The sequence below is a fragment of the Suillus bovinus genome (assembly GCF_016758785.1).
Source record: "Suillus bovinus strain UH-Sbo-P2 chromosome Unknown EDB93scaffold_6, whole genome shotgun sequence".
Classification (NCBI taxonomy): Eukaryota; Fungi; Basidiomycota; class Agaricomycetes; order Boletales; family Suillaceae; genus Suillus; species Suillus bovinus.
In genome coordinates, this window is record NW_024542062.1 from 1 (window position 1) to 16624 (window position 16624).

Genomic DNA, 16624 nt, shown 5'->3' on the forward strand with positions numbered 1-16624 from the left:
CCTGCAACAGGCGAAATTCACTGTCTTCCATGGATAATTTTCGCTTTCAGTTCTTCACGATCGAATTGGACTGTCAACCGCAGACAGTTTCCACTGCGGGCCGCATACGCGACGACATTCAATGGGTCGCAGGGCCTAACACTGCAACGTCCAGTGCCCGACCTTCGAACAGACGTTTTTGCGCATGGGAAACTATACACTGCAATATCGAGAGTAAGTACGCAATCATCGTGATATCAGATCGTTGTGGTCCGCGTCCAATGAGGAAAAAGAGACCGCGGACATTGCTTACAATTGTTTGTTGCTATAACAAATCAACCATCCCGTCCGCAGGCGAGCGGACTGCTTGTATATGATAAATTATAAGCAACTCTGATTCTACTCCTAGTCTCTAGTCCACCCGTGGGCCCGCCAACCTCACGCTTTCTTGCACATCGCTTTCGTACAACTTAAACGCCTTTTGGAACATGCCCGCAAGCTTGCGAACCTCACGTTCAAAAGCCTCCTTGTCTGCCCAGGCCATACGCGGGTTGAGAACTTCGCGAGGAACACCCTCTACCGCAGTAGGAATCTGGAGCCCGAAGCCGCCAAAGGTCTCATACTCGCTATCGAGAAGCTCGCCAGAGTGTACGGCATCGACGATGCGGCGCGTGTATTTGAGTGGGCAGCGCTTGCCGGTGCCGAACTTACCACCTGTCCAGCCCGTGTTGATTAACCAGCAGGACACGTTATGTTTGGACATGCGCTCGGCCAGCATTTCTGCATAGCGTCCAGGCTGATACGGTAAGGCTTAGCTCAGGAGTTCTTAGGAGGAGATGAAGACCCACGTGTAACACAATGAATGGTGCACTGTAGCAGGTCGAGAATGTCGGGATAGGTTCAAGGACACCATCCTCTGTCCCAGGAGTTTTCCTTCAAGCACGACTTAGCGAGTAGCGCTGACAGAAGCAAAAATACACTCACGAAGTGTAACCAGCAAGGAAATGGTAGCTCGCTTGCTCTGGGGAAAGTTTACTGACAGGGGGAAGGACACCGAATGCGTCACACGTCAACATGATAATGTTGCTCGGTTGTTTGTCCACCATGCATGGGATTTTGGCGTTTGGAATGTATTCAATTGGATATGCGCAGCGTGTGTTCTCCGTGATGCCAACATCGTCATAATCCGGTATGCGCGATAAAGGATTGTATACAACGTTCTCCAGAATGGAGCCAAAACGAATGGCGTTGAATATCTCTGGCTCCTTCTCGCTCGACAGGTTGATGCACTTGGCATAGCATCCTCCTTCGATATTGAACACCCCAGTGTCCGACCATACGTGTTCATCATCACCAATGAGTAGGCGGTTTGGATCAGCGGAGAGAGTGGTCTTTCCAGTTCCGGAAAGACCGAAGAACAGGGTAACGTCGCCCTTCTCCATTCCGACATTGGCAGACGAGTGGAGGGAGAGCTGGCCAAACTTCACGGGTTGAAGATAGTGCATGACGGAAAAGACACCTTTCTTCATCTCGCCGGCGTACTCAGTGCCGAGGATGACCATTTCCATGCGCTTGAAGTTAATTTCCACCGACGTGGTGGAAGACATGCCCTTTGTGAAGCGGTTCGCGGGGAACTGACCGGCATTGTAGATAATGAAGTCGGGCTCGCCAAAACTTGCGAGCTCTTCCTCGGTCGGGCGGATCAACATGTTGTTCTTCCAGGGTGTCAGAAGATGAAATACGTGTGATTGTAGCTACATACCATGAAGAGAGCATGATATGCACGGGCACAAATGACCCGGACTTTGATACGGTATTTGGGATCCCACTAAAAACAGTGAGCAGTGCAAGCCCATGTAGTTGAAACACATGGTCTTACACCAGCAAAACCATCGAAGACGTAGACATTGTCACGCGTATTCAGATAGTCGATGGCACGTTCGCGGTTGATCTCAAACGTGTCTGGAAACAACTACTGAGACAAGGAACGGGTGTCCAACGGAGTAAACTCACGTTCGTCCATCTTGATATTCACGGAGCCCCACCATATATCATCCTTGCTTGTCTCCTCATAGACGATTCGCTTGTCTTTAGGACTTCTACCGGTCTTCTTACCAGAGAAGTTGATGAGTGCGCCGGATGAGGAAATAATTGCGCCCTCATTGCGGATGGCATCTTCATAAAGCTGGGCTATAGGAGCATTACGCTTCAGCTGGATCCTATCCATGTCAAACCCTGCATGCGAGAAATACTCGAGGTCACGGCCGATGACTGTTTGAAACATTGAGTAAATAGGAGGTATAGCAGTTGGGTGCACTTACGGTTACTATGGAATTCATTATCAAAAGCCTGAGCGTAATTTTTGTGCAAGATGTGGGGTGTAACGTAGGGTGTCTGGTGGGGATGAACCATTGTGGTTGACAGAGTCTGATGAAGTTGGTCAACAAAAGTCAAAACGATAAATGGCGATGACGATGATTCGAGCATGATTGGAAGCCCGGTACCCCGCATGAAAAGACTCATGGGGTTGGCATTGATGGTAACAGTGGCAAGGACTTACCTACGATGCGAATCACGAACACGAATATTAATAAGATGATGGCGGTTGAAACGGTATACGAAACTCGAGTTTTTGGAGGATTTTATACCAACGACGAGCCATTGCCGGAACTTCATCCCATAATCTCCCGATGGCTGCTAGCTTATACGATAACGCGAAAGGCCGCTTGCGGCAGAGCCCACTACGGTCGCTTGGTAGACGAATAGATTAGTGTTACAGATGGGCTAGTATTATACAGAACAGTTCAGATAAGTCGCTAGATGGAGGCGAGTGCTACAAATACAAGAGAACGGTGAAATCAAAGCACCTTTTTTCTGTATTTCTGTGAATTTTTGAGTGCTTAATATGATCAGGTGAGTCGTGAAACGGAGGAGACGGTCAGTCCATTTTTTCCCTTTCCCTTCTTTGTGATTCCGTCCGTTCGCGACCTTGAGTTTTTTGGTGGGGCTGATCGCGACGTCGAATGTAGATAATCCTGCAATGACCAAATCATCTTTCGACATGTCAACAGAGGTTGTGGAGAGGATGGGAATGAATCGTTCTTCGATAGGTTCGTCAGAAGGGTCTAGGACCTTCATGGCTCGCAAGCTGAGTTGGAAAGTCTGAAAGGGGTCCGTTAGTGTACATTTCGAATGATGTTGCTTGGTACGCACGCTGGTTGGCTGGCCGTTTTGCACCATATTGTACACGTGAACGTTGCAGACGGCTAGAACGAGTGTTCCGAATCTTAAGTTTGAATGTGTCTCATGCGTTGGGACGAGTTTGAACCCGTTTTCTGCCGTGTCGTAGCAAGATTCATCTCCAAAGGCCGAAGAAATCAAGAGCCATCAAATCTCGCATTCACGAACGTCAGCCAATCACGGCCGAGCTTGATGTTGCATACATGGGCCGAAACGTCTGTCGAGAATTATACCAACCGTCGATAGTCGGAACGCGCGCTGGACCAGAAGTCGACTCTACAGCACTCAGCAACAGAGCACAGCACATTGCAATTGTGCAGAAAAGACAAAGACACGGTGGAATCAGAACTCGCACTAGTTCAATACGGATAAGAGCAGGAACATCAGCGACAGATCCAAGGACTTGTTAATAAATAGAAGACAAGTCGACAACTATGGAAGATCAAGACAACACGCTATAAGGTTTTCGATGTTTCGGGTCTTTGAACTTTCCCACACTCGATTTCTTTTCTATTTCACGTCCCCAGTTATAACCTTCTCATGTGTATTGGTATTGAACAACAATCTTACAGAAATATCTATCTGACTCATGTTAGGACAGTGATATTTACGCAACTTGAATTGGTAGTCCCATCGCAATTCGCGCAATAGGTTCTTTCACATCCGCGTCGAATGCCTAAGCCAACGTATGTGGTGTTCGGCTGGTCTTTAACAAAGTCGGGAGGATTGATGCCCGCGAGGAACGTCTCTGCCTGTTTCTTCACGTACTCGGTATTCATGGGTGTCTGTGGCACCGCGCCGATGTACATCACTAACATAAAACGATTTGCGTTGGTGTGATCCACAAACCAAGAAACGCAGAACGTACCTGCCGAATCTTCTTGACCGGTGTGCTCTTCCTCAACCGAGTGCACGACATCCTGTGGATTTTGCTCACATGAAAAATAATATATAACGGAAGGAAAACCTACGCAGTGCCAGAAAACCATATCTCCCGGGTTGACCTTCGGCACAGAGGTCATTGTCTTCTCAAGCCTGAGGTGCGGGTGCAGTTCTGGCGTCGGACGCGGACCAGAGAATCCGTCTGCAAAAATTAAAATACCAGGGAAATCAGGGGTTGAGATGTCTTCCGATGAAGTCAGCTTAAGTCAATGCCGTTTAAATAAGTAGACGTGCCAAACACCCAATTTTCTGGCTTGAGGATGTCCTCCGAGTCGAGCGGGACGGTGGGGCGGAAGAACGGGCGGAGAATAGTGTATGCGTTTGAGAGCATGAGATCAGGGAATACCCGGAGCGTTCCCTGTGTTGGAGCGGCCTCACTGGAATTATGACCATGTCAATTTTGCTGTGTGAATGGGGACCCGAAATTTCGTGGAATACAAACCTCATTGCCAACCAACCTTGGAAGGACCTGAATATAGTCGCCTGAAATAACAAAGATTAGGTAGTTAAAAGGACAGAGGGGATACCTACTTGTCCCGGTCTACCATATAACGAGCTCCGGGCATCCAGACGACCCTCGAGTTCATATGGGTCGTGCGCGCGCCAGTTGCCACTGAGAATATCAGCGTAGCATTTACGGAAGCTTTCATCTTCCCAGCGCTCAATTGCACCACCTTGCATACGCTCAGATTTCTCGATAATTAAATTGTGTCGTGGAACGCACCATCGACGTGAGGGGGGAACCTGTCCCATCCTGGGCCAGGATGGCGAATACGGAATCGGTCGGCATATACAAGGGGAACATTGAGGTCGACGCCCTCGAGTAGCTTGCCTGACTTAACATGGTACTGCTTGTTTAGCCATGCGGAAGCTTTGAGGACATTTGGGTGTGCGCGAGCTTGCACTTGTGGACGTGTCCAGCTAGGAGAGTAATTGGAACATCTTTCAGAATGATTAGAAAAACATGCTTACTACAGCATGAAGAATTGTTTGTCTTGCTCAGGGAAGCCTGTTTGCCGCATCAATAACGTATTGTCCGGAGTTTTTACTCAATACCTTTAACATGGGGATTAGCTTTGACAAAGTCATCAAGTGCAGTCTTCCACGCTCGGGCTTCATCGTCATTGACAACATCCTTGATGATGACGGTGCCTTTGCGCCGAATAATATCGATTTCCTCGGCGGAGAGCTTATCAAGGTCGTCATACCGGACTTGAGGGATATACTATGCACTTGATCAGGTTGCGTAAAATCAAGGAGACAAGATGGTGCTCACATCCGGGCCAGCTTGCGCAATATCGGCGGTACGCTTGTCGAGCTCTCCGAGGAGATCCTTCCAAGACTCTGTGAGACGCTTCTCATAGTCGGGCGTAGCCTCGACTATCTGGCGTTTCAAGTCAACAAATCGCTCTGGCCACGAAGTGCTCTGCATAATGATGTGGGGAATGTAAGAATCTGTAATGATGAACAACTTGAAGTAACCTCGGGCTTATATACTTCTTGTGATATGGGATGCTCATGCTTATAGAGTGATCAGGTGGACCATTTACGAAATCAAGGAGATATTGAAGGAGTATCCTCGGTGAATCACATCAGACTTGGAGGTGGTAAGGGCACGGGGTGACTCACAAGACACTATCAGGGTAAGAACAAAACGGCCCGAGGGGCTTTATGTTTGTCCGGAACAAGGTGTTGCATTTCGCTGGTCATGGGGTGTAGTGCATGCATCATTTATACAACATGAGACAAGCAGACTTCTAGCGCAGCTCAAGACGCCTGCCATGTGACGGAAAAGACCGCACATCGTCTACTGACGGGTGGACTTTGTCTCAAGACTATAGTAGGTTAGACATTCGTTTAATAATAATCAAGTTAACCTTACTTTTCCTTTGTTGAGGACGTAGGCAAACGCTGCAAAGAGAAGGACTTCTGTCACGTACTAAGCTATAGACGAACTCCGAATACAGCACCACGTGATTGATATCTATAAATTTAATACTTATATTTGGTGATGTTTGACTCAACGCTCACCAAATTCTTTCCAGTGCACCTTCGATCAACTCTACTTTGACGTTCTAGCCATCGGCATCGACGGGCGAACTCGACATTGCTTAGCTGTTTATTTCTTCTACTTTAAAACCGATATCATGCTTGTGAGCGAACTTTTCTGACTCGAAGTTCTGTCTCATTGACTCAAATCGCGTTTCCGATCAAGTCATAACTTCGAAATCGTGTTCGATTTCTGTCATCTGGAGTAATCAAACATTCATCGAGAAACACACAAAATAGCTTTTTTAAGGTGTCACTCTCCATAAATTCTATAGCCAATAGCTCACAGCCTTCAAGTTGCAGCATGGACGAAGATGATGAGGACTCTCTCTTTGGCTCACCGCCTCCATCTCCAGTTCGAGGTAGGTCACCGGCGGTTCCTGCCCAAGCAGCCCAAGAGAGGGGCACAGGCATAACACAAAATGTGGGGGCCATTGCACTTCCTGGTTCCCATATGTCATGTTCTGAACTACCAGCCGACCTACTAGCCTTGCCGTTCGGCAGCTTTAGCACTTGCGAGCCTCCTCCCTCGCATGCGGTGCTAATGCAAAACAACTTACAAGCGCACCTGACGCAATCGCCTCGTGTTGCCTCATCGGTACCTTTTTCGACATCTCGCTCCTCTTCCAGGGCCACGGGAAAGCGGAAATCCACAAAATCGCAACCAGCAACTCCCCGCCCTGCACCCCCGCCAATACCGTTCCCTGGCCCAGACGAACCACTACCTTCCAATTTCTTGCGAAACCAGGAAGCGTTATTAGGCATAGCTGGCCTCGTCGGAAACGTGAAGCCGACCAGCCTTCCACAACAAACAATCCGGGGGTCCACGCCTTCTAACCCTATCATTATAGAGGAGTCTGATCTAACGCACCTGCCTCATATCGATCCAAGTCAACTCACTTCAGTCAATGGAGAGGACATCAGCTCCCTCATCAGACAGAAAAATATATATCCTGTGTTATCAAGCATCGTGAAACTCCTGAGCAACTCTCCAGCTACGTCCACACAACCACCATCTGCTCATGATCGCCCATCTTCGCGCTCATGCAGTGAGCGCGCAACGACGGCTGCACCCCCGCTGAAGCGCCGCAAACTTACAAGCGTCCCTGCTGGTGCAGTGGAGTGGGACGTGCCTTACCCCTTTCCTGAAGGTGAGGGCCCTGAGGCATATCACGCTACATGGGAGCGGGAACGTGCGAGGCATCTAATTATGCAGCTTGTGGAGTCGATCAAGGCTGCTTCTGAGCCATCTCCGCTTGATGTCGATCAGGTACCATCATCTTCTCCCCAGTCATCCATCCGCGCATCTGAACCCTCCAGGCGCACGTTGTCACCATCTCTTGTATCACCTACACCTACCAATACCTTTCAGCATATAATTCCCGACTGCACCATTGATCCTGCACTTCTTGCTATTTCTGTTCCACCATCAGTCACATACAATGCATTTTCCCCGGTTCCTGCGCTCGTTCATTCTCCAATCACATCCACCAATTCGTCTGATGGGGCTCTTACCCCACCCGTGTGTAATGACCAAGGTGCATTATCTCAAGGTAGTTCGATGGCTGAATATGCTCACTTATTTCACGCGAATGACGTAGATTCAGTGGCTGCTGCCAAAATGTTGTTGCAGTTTGCTGCAAAACCTACTGTTCCTCCGCATGCTCTCTCACCCATAGACATCTCACCGGAAGTACTCACGCCATATGCTCAAACTGCTCCATCCCGTTTCTCGCCATTGACGCACCTGCCGCCAGTTTCTCAAATATCTCGCGCGTTGTCGGTCCAATCCATGCATGAACCAACTCCCGTCATTCCTCGGCGCGCCAGCTTCAAGGCAGTTAATAAAGAAGATATTCTTCAGCGCGCAAGGGAACGTCGCCGACAAATTGTTGGAGAGATCGAACGGGCAAAGGTGGAGTTATGGGAGACGAGTATTGAGGGAGGGGTGTTGGGGCATCTGATGAAGGATCCAACGCTGTCTTAATACGGGTTACCTACGAGATTCGAAGTGTAATACATGCAGTAGTAGCTCACTCGGTTCCCCGGGCCATGCACTCACTGTCTTCATGGTGTATAACTATCGCTATGCGCCCCCTTGTTGAAGAGCCAGCTTTTGTGCCACGTGATCCCGACGCGTCGCGTTCGAACTTCGGGGACATAAACATACTTCAACAAAGGTTCTGCAGGACGCGCTGTCTGCGCCGCATACGATCATCGTCATCAAATCGCAATGGCGCCCGCTCGCAATGCCCAGCTTGATCAAGAAAAAGAAGAATATCGTGCTAGCATCGCTGAGGCCCTCCAGGAAGACGAAGATCCGCTTGCTGCCTACGATGACTTTGTCAAATGGACCGCACAGCAGTATTCTGCAGATGACATGACATCTGGTCTTGTCGAGCTACTTGAAGAGACCACCAGACGGTTCAAAGATGATTTGAGGTACAAGGGCGATCTCAGATACCTGAAACTCTGGTCTGCATATGCGAAGCAAGTCGAGAGACCGACTATAATTTACTCATATCTCGTAAAGCATGACATTGGGTGCATATACGCACTGCTTTATGAGGAATATGCTGGGGCACTGGACAAGGAGGGAAGGTGAGTAGCTTGTATGCCTGGCGGCCAAGTGCGGGTTGGGTGAATCATTCATCTGCATGATCCAGACACACCGAGGCGGACAAGGTCTTCCGTATCGGGATCACGCGTAACGCTCGTCCAATCGAGAGGTTGAAGAAACGTTATCGCGATTTCCAAGGCAGCCCTTCGTCATCTAAGCCTACACCCATCACCTTCCGACCCAGTGGTTCCCAAGAAATCGATGCCCTCCGCCGTAATCCCCTGAAGAACCACAATCCACCACCTGCTTCGTCCTCAGGTACTTCGAACAAATCATCATCCTCTAAATCTAGCACCCCGCAAACTTCCGCATCGAGCCCTAGAGCCCATAGCCGCTATGCCCCGATGCTTGCTCCTCCTGTCCCAGGGAGGCGCCCAGAGAAGCTGCGCTTCAATCTCTCACTGCTTTTCACTGGAGACGGCATTGAATACAGCGTTGCTGAAGTGCGCGCCCGCTCCATGGGACTTCTCAACAAGAAATGGGGCCCACCCCCACCTTCAGAGGCACGCGAGACCGTCCGAGTGAACTTCAACGATGACGGCACACGGAGCACACAGAATATGGGGTACGGGAAGCGCAAGAGCGTTGTCACATTGGGAGAGCCAACAGTCACGATCAATACGAAAGAGGCGCTGGCAGATGTGTTTGGAATGTATAACTCCCCGGATAAGACTGTGAAACGGATGATGCCTGGGAGTAAGCATGCGCCGGTGAAGAGGATTGAACCCATGGTAGCTGCAACAAGACAGTCACCGCCTGTTGTCCAAGTGGAGGATGAGAATGCTAAGACACCGGGTAAGCTAAAATTCATTAAGTTTTTAGGGCTCATTTGTATTTTTATGCATGACAGGTGCATTCAAACCCTTCGTCGACGAGAACGCGAACCGCAAGGAGAATAGCACCCCTGCTGTAAAGGTGCTTAAAATAAAAGACTGTCGTCCTCCATTCAATGCTAAATCTGCTGGTAGTTCAAACCTTTCATGGACGAACCCCCAAAACAATCATTTGTTACTCCTGACATTGGTCGCCGAGCTCTCACAACGAAGGACAGCACTCCTGCAGCCTCTTTTAAACCTCCTACCACCCTCAAAGCCATCTCCGAAGAAAATGCGAGGAGAGAGAATGACAACGTCAATGCCAAAGCCAGTGTATTCTCGCGCGTTTTCACTCCCGTATCTCAGAAAGAACCTCTCACCCGACCCAACTCACAGGGAGCGAAGGCTAGCCCCCTGAATGAGAATGCAAGCATGTTTCAACCTCCTGGTTCTAAACCGGAGGCGGCGCCATTCGTTGCATTCGTGGACTCTAAAACGCCTTTCAAGGTCTTCAGTCGCCCGCCATCATCACATGATGGTAGTGAGAACGCAGGACACGTTTTCACCCCGAAGCCGGGCACGTTCAGGCCGTTTGTGGATACCGGTACTATTGGCATGTCTGAGAACCAGGTGGAACATGAGGCTCCTCACGCACCAAGGACGCCAGCGTCTGATACGTATACCGATGAATCCAGTGATCCCGCAGACGATCCTCAGCAAAACTTTTCCTCGAGTGACGAACCTTTTGAAGATGGCTATATTGAGGGAGAACCTGATGTACCCTTCTCCTCATCTTCAAGCATCAGTGATCAGTTCGAAGAAGAATACGAGGAGGAGCAACTGCAGCCTCTTGGAGGTCGCTTCGGCAGGATAAACGTGATGACGCCCATCACGGAACGTACCTTTGAGTTTAGCACTCGCGGATTCCCCACGCCGCATGAAAATGGTGCAGTTGAGGCTGCAGAACGACTCGCAGCAGAGCTGCGAGAGGAAGACGAACGTGAACGAGGATATGTGCACGATGGGGAAGAATCGGACTCATCGTTCGCTTCTTATGACCGTCCAGGATCGGTCCCGCAATACCAGCCAGCAGACCTAGAAGTGATCGAAGAGCGCACAGGGACTCTCAGTCTCTCAGACGCTCTGGCCGTAGTGTCTACCTTCAGACCATCGAACCCCTGCAATCCTTTCGACCCTGCCATTATGTCCACACTGCTTTCCCTCTTACCTGGAGACGATGATTTCCACGACCTGCGAGGGCAGGACTCAGGCATACTCGAGGATCTACGAAAGTTCACGGCCAAGAAGAGCAGGCGAGGGAGCGGCTCGAGCTCCAAGGGGTTCGATGACGATGCGTTTATTGTCGCCTTGGAGGGAAAGAGACTGAAAGTGGTGGATAAACTAGGTGAAGGGGGCTTTGGATCAGTTTTTGCAGCTCGAGATGTTTCGTCCAAGAACGAAGATGACGAAGACGAGGATTTGGATGAGGACGATGAGGAGGACGGTTCTTCTATGCTTGCTCTGAAAGTCGTGAAGCCTCGAAACCTATGGGAATTCCACGTCCTACGTAGAATCCACCGCACGCTCCCTGAGCCACTCCGCCGTTCCCTCGTTCTACCTTATGCTCTCTACGCGTATCGCGACGAAAGCCACCTCCTTATGCAGTTATGCCCGCAAGGCACCCTGCTCGACATCGTCAACCGTGCTGGCACCGCTGGCATCTCGCAGCAAGGGGCGTGTCTCGATGAACTCCTTGTCATGTTCTTCACGATCGAAATCATGCGCTTCCTCGAAGGAATGCACAGCGCAGGGTTCATCCATGGCGATCTCAAGATTGACAACTGCCTCCTACGCCTCGAAGACGTTCTAGGTGGTGCTTCCCTCTCTAGTATATACCAGCCCTCGGGTGAAAACGGCTGGAAGTACAAGGGCGTCAGGATCATTGATTTCGGACGAACGCTCGACACGTCCCTCTTTCCTCACAACCAACAGTTCGTTGGTGACTGGCCAGCAGATGCACGAGATTGTTTTGAGCTGAGGGAGCACCGACCATGGACATACCAGACCGACTACTTTGGTCTCGCTGGCATCATCTACTGCATGCTGTTCGGCAAATACATTGAAACATCATCCATCACCCCCCAATCCCCTTACAAGGTCACGACGCCGTTCAAGCGCTACTGGCAGAATGACTTATGGACAAGGTTATTCGATCTCTTGCTTAATCCTTGCCTCGTGCGTCCAGATGGCAAGTTGCCCCTGTGCGAGGAGCTTAGTGATATAAGACATGAAATGGAGGGTTGGCTGCAGCACCACTGCAACCGTAGTAGCAACACGCTCAAGGGACTACTAAAAAAGATCGAGCTTTCAGTGTACACCAAGTAAATGACACCTCACTTGACTTATGTTCATAGTTTAGCTATTTGCTCGCGTTCTGTATACATACCCTTTGCAACGTCTCCCTCGGGCACTCAGTTTTCAGTCCACACCGTCAATTAATGCCAGAGATTGATAGCTACAACATGCGCCCAGAGGAATGACATCTGAACTATGAAACACAACAACAATGACATAACTGCGTGAAGACAGCGGACAACAGATAACGAGGAGAAAAGATGCGGATACCATGCTACCCGTCACTCGATCATACATGGCCCACACCACCCATCTGTGGAGGAGCCGGGCCAGCTTCGTATGGGTGGGGAGGACCATTCGGTCCTGCAGGCGGCATCATCATAGGGTAAGGGACGGCATGTTGTACTGCAAGAATGAAAGGAACCATCGTCAATCACAATAAATTTCAAAATTAGATCAACACGCACGTTGTGGGCTTTGGTGATAGTATGCGTGCGCGTGAGAGGGGATGGGAGTAGGTGGCATCGATGGGCGTGGGCCAGCACCGTTGGGTGGCGGAGGGTACGTGCCAGGTGGTGGTTGCATGTATTGTGGCGCTATCCCGAAGAGGTCAGCCAAAAGTCAGAGAAACCAAGATGGATACACACGAGGCATCTGAGGCATAGGCGATGCAGCATACATGGCTGTGGGGTATCATGAGCTACTATTCACCTAAATTTGGGACCTAGACTCACGTTGGCCGTTCGGTGGAATGCCTGGTGGGTACACCATTGGTTGCATGAACGGTGTTGATACATATGCACCAGGTGGTGGAGGAGCCATGCCAGGCATCATGGGCTGAGCGAGATTTCAGAAAAATTCCCACGGGAAATAGGGACATGCACACCTGTCCAGGGTAGTATGGGTAGTAATAAACACGTTGTTCGCCACTGTCTTCGTATACAGGGTGTGAGACGGGCGGTGGACCGGGTGGCGCGATGTGGACGGGTTGCTGAGGCGATTGGTGTTGCAGGGGAGGGAACATATGCATGTAGCGCTTGCCACTATAAGGCCAGATAGCAGCTACAGGGGGGGGCATCAGATTGCATCCTCAGCAAGAGGGTGCAGCACGCACTAATTTGGTTCGCCTCCACAACTTTGTTATGCTTGAATGGATTGAAATCATCCTTGATATGAACCGCTCCTTTCTTCATAATCTTGGTGCCAAAGAATGGATTGGGAGTGGGAGGAGACTAAGAGAGAGCTGGGTTAATCCACGATCAAAATTCACAATTCGGATGATTGATTCACCGTTTCAGCAGGCTTAGCCTTCGGTGACGCAGAGGCTGATGTAGAACTCGGAATCGGAGACGTAGGACCCTAATCACGCAGACCAGTTAGTAACACATCCGAAATCCAGCATTCAATATTACAGGAGAGAAAGTATTTGCCTTTGGGTTGGGCCTGAACGACGAGGCGTTAGCATTGAGCCTGTTTGCGGTGGTGGTGGGCGACGTGGGCACGGCAACGCCGTTCGTGTGAGTCGCCGGGCCAGGCAATGGTGTAGTCGAGCGCTTCGCGCCTTTGAACGGGGGGATGGGTTGTATGTACATATTGACCGCGTTCTTCTTGCCGAGTTCACTGGGCTTCGTAGCGACGGGTTTGACAACAGAGGCAGAGGTACCAGCGACGGGCGCCTTTGGAATGGCAGGCGGAGCAGGAGTAGGCTTCGCAGTAGCAGGAACAATCTTGTTAGAAGTGGAGGTCGGCATGCGAGACACGCTAGGGGAGGTATTGAGAGCAGCGGTGATACCGATGGCACGAGCGGTGGTCGAGGCAGCATCCACCGAGGCCTTCTCCCTAATTTGTCGCTGTTTCTCTTCATCCTTGGCAAGAATAGGAACCAGATCATCCGGAATGGGCTTGTTCAACTAGATGGAACTCAATGAGTGAAACCAGGAATGGAGAGAGAAAATACCACAACACTGACCTTGAACGTCTGGCTGAATTTCAGTAGCTCAGCCTTCCGTTTGTCCATCTCACTCTTGACGAGCGCCTGCTTCTTTTGTGTCAAGCGCTGTCTCTCGTTCGTCACAAAGTCACGGAACGCCGGCAATGGATCCGCCGGGGGCTATCATCAAAAAGTGATCGTCAGCAATCCATCAGTCTCAACCAATCAAGGGTAAACGTCGTAGCACAATAATTCGGATTGAAACAGATAGATCAAGATCGTAAGGGGTTGCATACCTTATTAGAAGCCGATGATGTTGATGGCGCAGGAGAAGGGGACTTGACAGCAACAGGCGCCGCGTCCTTTGCAGCAACAGGGGCACCGTCGGGGCCATTGATAGATACTTTAGGAACATCTTTTGGAGGAGGGCTTGTTCCCGAGGCTGGTCCAGTGACCTGGAGTTTGCGAGCGCCTGGCGGAACATAAGCATTCTGCCCTCGGACAACAGCACCGAATCTAGAAGCAATGCCATCAGATAAATGCAGACCTGACACCGAGTGGACGCACTTGTCTTCCTCGTTCACACCGCTATCGTCAACATTCAAATTCCTTTCCTCTGCTACATGAGGATTATTTACGGCGCCCTATCAGAAAAATTAGCTCGCACTAAAATAAACCTTAACGCCACAAACATACATTCAATATTTCGCTAGCAATGCGCTGAGCCTTGCGCTCCCTCTCTTTATAGTCAGCAGCCGTCCGATCCAACTTAGTGGTGTAAACCTCCTCGTCAAAAGTAGTCCTGACGCCAAACATTTGTTCGTTAGCCGCGAATTGATCCCAAGATGTGTTAGCGCCCGAGCCCAGGCCAAAGGTAACTTCATCCCCGAGACCTTCATGATGCATATCCGCCGGAGGTGGAGAGCTAGCAGCAGCAGATGCAATTGGTTGCCATGCTTGGAGTTCCCGTTCACGGACTAACTTGTTCTTGCTGATATCTGCATCTGTTCTGAAAGCTATTCCACAGCAAGTATGGAGATCAACATCATCAGATATTCGGGGTTATTGGATCAGGTTCCTGTGGAGGAGCAAGAAGCCAATGCGATGTACTCACAGTCACCGTTTGGAATCGGTATCTTAGCGTCAGCAGGACCAGACTGCCAGGTGTCGATATTAGAGGAAGGGATGAAGAATGACTCCTTGAGCGGCGCGCCAGGCTTTGAAATCTCCTTGACGTCCTTGAGGGTGATACCGGCAGTGTCACCCTCACTAGCAGTAGACGAAATGACACCCTCATAGCGCTGAGCGGTTTTGGTGGTCAAGGTGATAGTTGTGCCCTAAAATACGACTGTGAGTGAAGGAATTGGTGGAGGAACAAGAATGGAAACACACGGTGAGACCAGAAAGAATATGAAGACGGTCCTGAGTGGGGTCATGAATGCGAGAGCCATTAGTCTGAGCACCTAGTGGAGGGAAGCCCCCCTGATTAGCTGAAGGAGGGAGCCGAGCCGAATTGTTGGTGGGTGATAACGTAGAATTTGGCCTTGCACCAGTCTGCCAAGCAGGACGACTGAATGGAGCAAGGTTAACGGAAGTATGAGGTTAGTAGTGTGATGGGACATACCGAGGAGGATCTGCCATTCCCTTCCCTCTTGGCTTAGGTTGGCGAGCGGTAGTTGCCATCTGTGAATCCGTTGAAAAGTAATGAAATAAAGTGAACACAAGTAATGAAATGCAGCAGACAGATAGGCTACGACGAGGACGCGACTAAAAGCCGCTTGCCCACTGTGAGTTAAAACCTAAGCTTAAGCTCTGCTTGTTTTGTTTAGAAAAAGAAAAGTGAAAGAAGAAAAAAGTACCAGCTGCTGTCTTGAAGCTGGGGTTGCAGGAGAAAAAAACAAGCTAACCCAGAGGCTTCAACGTCGGAAACGGCGTCGACGGTGAGTCGTCAGTCAGTTCAAGAGTCAATATCCTTGAAACCCAATACACCCGCGGGAAATATCTAAATCATGTTCCCCGGATACCCTGATCTTGTAAAAATCTAAAAAATCTTAAAATCACTTGGATGGACCCTGCCCATACCACAGCATTCTCTATTTCTTCAATCAACCGTCCGTTTCCGTCTCGAAACACACTCGTTGCTCCTCGATGATCATCTCTCTCGCCTCAAACACAGCATACACGGAGTTTGAATATCGGTCCTGGGGTCCTTACCACGATTCAGCTCTAGAACAAGAGTCATGCACACAACGCCCTGCACCAGAGTCCATTCCGGCTCGCTGAGTGAAACTATTTTGATCCATCGTGACGCGATCTCTTCTTCGACATGACAGAGCTTAGAAACATTTATGGAGAGGAGAAATTGTACTGGTCGAGTTGTCACAGCGCCGGGCTGTCTTGTGTCCGAACACCGAGGGGAATTGGGAAACGAGAGGCGTCCGCAGCATGGGCTCTAGGGTGTATGTGACTCCCTGACCATTATCCCTGACCGAATAGCGTGGGACGGAACCGCAGAGAGGCGATCTATCAAAAAACCGTCAGTGGATTGATTCATTGGAGCTCCTGCAGCTGGTCATCGGCCAACTTGAAACTTGCACCCAAAATCCCGTAGAAATATCATCTACCCCAACCTATGTTAAAGCGTCAGCTTCTGAATAGAAGGGATGAACTGCAGCACCAGAGTTGCACCATAAG

General features: G+C 50.0%; 6 protein-coding genes across 6 annotated transcripts; 3 read left to right on the forward strand and 3 right to left on the reverse strand.

Moving 5' to 3' along the window:
* Nucleotides 1-391: 391 nt before the first annotated feature.
* EDB93DRAFT_1238249 (ATP-utilizing phosphoenolpyruvate carboxykinase) lies at nt 392-2391 on the reverse strand (the record flags this gene model as incomplete). The annotated part of the gene is made up of 7 exons (XM_041451523.1): nt 392-775; nt 828-912; nt 964-1694; nt 1742-1807; nt 1859-1941; nt 1993-2250; nt 2301-2391. The coding sequence occupies 7 exons, from the start codon at nt 2389-2391 to the stop codon at nt 392-394; spliced, it is 1698 nt and encodes a 565-aa protein (XP_041311596.1).
* Nucleotides 2392-3826: 1435 nt separating this feature from the next.
* Nucleotides 3827-5593, reverse strand: EDB93DRAFT_1238250 (uncharacterized protein; the record flags this gene model as incomplete). The annotated part of the gene is made up of 11 exons (XM_041451524.1): nt 3827-3895; nt 3933-4030; nt 4088-4139; nt 4191-4345; nt 4396-4538; nt 4604-4644; nt 4693-4835; nt 4886-5082; nt 5134-5170; nt 5218-5386; nt 5438-5593. The coding sequence occupies 11 exons, from the start codon at nt 5591-5593 to the stop codon at nt 3827-3829; spliced, it is 1260 nt and encodes a 419-aa protein (XP_041311597.1).
* Nucleotides 5594-6982: 1389 nt separating this feature from the next.
* On the forward strand, nt 6983-7456 carry EDB93DRAFT_1040144 (uncharacterized protein; the record flags this gene model as incomplete). Its single annotated transcript, XM_041444544.1, has 1 exon — nt 6983-7456. A coding segment is annotated over one exon (474 nt), but the record flags the coding sequence as incomplete, so codon positions are not given.
* Nucleotides 7457-7588: 132 nt separating this feature from the next.
* On the forward strand, nt 7589-8182 carry EDB93DRAFT_1055977 (uncharacterized protein; the record flags this gene model as incomplete). The annotated part of the gene is made up of 1 exon (XM_041444755.1): nt 7589-8182. A coding segment is annotated over one exon (594 nt), but the record flags the coding sequence as incomplete, so codon positions are not given.
* Nucleotides 8183-8360: 178 nt separating this feature from the next.
* On the forward strand, nt 8361-12119 carry EDB93DRAFT_1199455 (uncharacterized protein). The gene is made up of 4 exons (XM_041450922.1): nt 8361-8811; nt 8877-9625; nt 9681-9745; nt 9799-12119. The coding sequence occupies exons 1-4, from the start codon at nt 8444-8446 to the stop codon at nt 12028-12030; spliced, it is 3414 nt and encodes a 1137-aa protein (XP_041311600.1). The 5' UTR covers nt 8361-8443; the 3' UTR covers nt 12031-12119.
* EDB93DRAFT_1121821 (uncharacterized protein) lies at nt 12120-15901 on the reverse strand. Its single transcript, XM_041448570.1, has 16 exons — nt 15790-15901; nt 15555-15613; nt 15323-15500; nt 15045-15267; nt 14627-14946; nt 14498-14574; nt 14227-14446; nt 13970-14110; nt 13431-13910; nt 13291-13359; nt 13115-13232; nt 12887-13062; nt 12735-12837; nt 12648-12683; nt 12468-12596; nt 12120-12405 (listed from the first exon to the last, which is right to left on the reverse strand). Exons 2-16 carry the CDS (start codon nt 15611-15613, stop codon nt 12290-12292), a joined length of 2445 nt encoding a protein of 814 aa, XP_041311601.1. The 5' UTR covers nt 15790-15901; the 3' UTR covers nt 12120-12289.
* Between the last annotated feature and the right edge of the window lie 723 nt (nt 15902-16624).

Bases quoted from the DNA above. Each gene is read 5' to 3' on its own strand.
- EDB93DRAFT_1199455 (XM_041450922.1), top strand. From the start codon at position 8,444: ATGGCGCCCGCTCGCAATGCCCAGCTTGATCAAGAAAAAGAAGAATAT. The intron at 9,626-9,680 runs GTAAGCTAAAAT...TATGCATGACAG, and splicing joins TGAGAATGCTAAGACACCGG to GTGCATTCAAACCCTTCGTC. The intron at 9,746-9,798 runs GTGCTTAAAATA...ATCTGCTGGTAG, and splicing joins ATAGCACCCCTGCTGTAAAG to TTCAAACCTTTCATGGACGA.
- EDB93DRAFT_1121821 (XM_041448570.1), bottom strand. From the start codon at position 15,613: ATGGCAACTACCGCTCGCCAACCTAAGCCAAGAGGGAAGGGAATGGCA. The intron at 13,233-13,290 runs GTGAATCAATCA...GCTCTCTCTTAG, and splicing joins AGGCTAAGCCTGCTGAAACG to TCTCCTCCCACTCCCAATCC. The intron at 12,684-12,734 runs GTGAGTCTAGGT...GATACCCCACAG, and splicing joins CATTCCACCGAACGGCCAAC to CCATGTATGCTGCATCGCCT.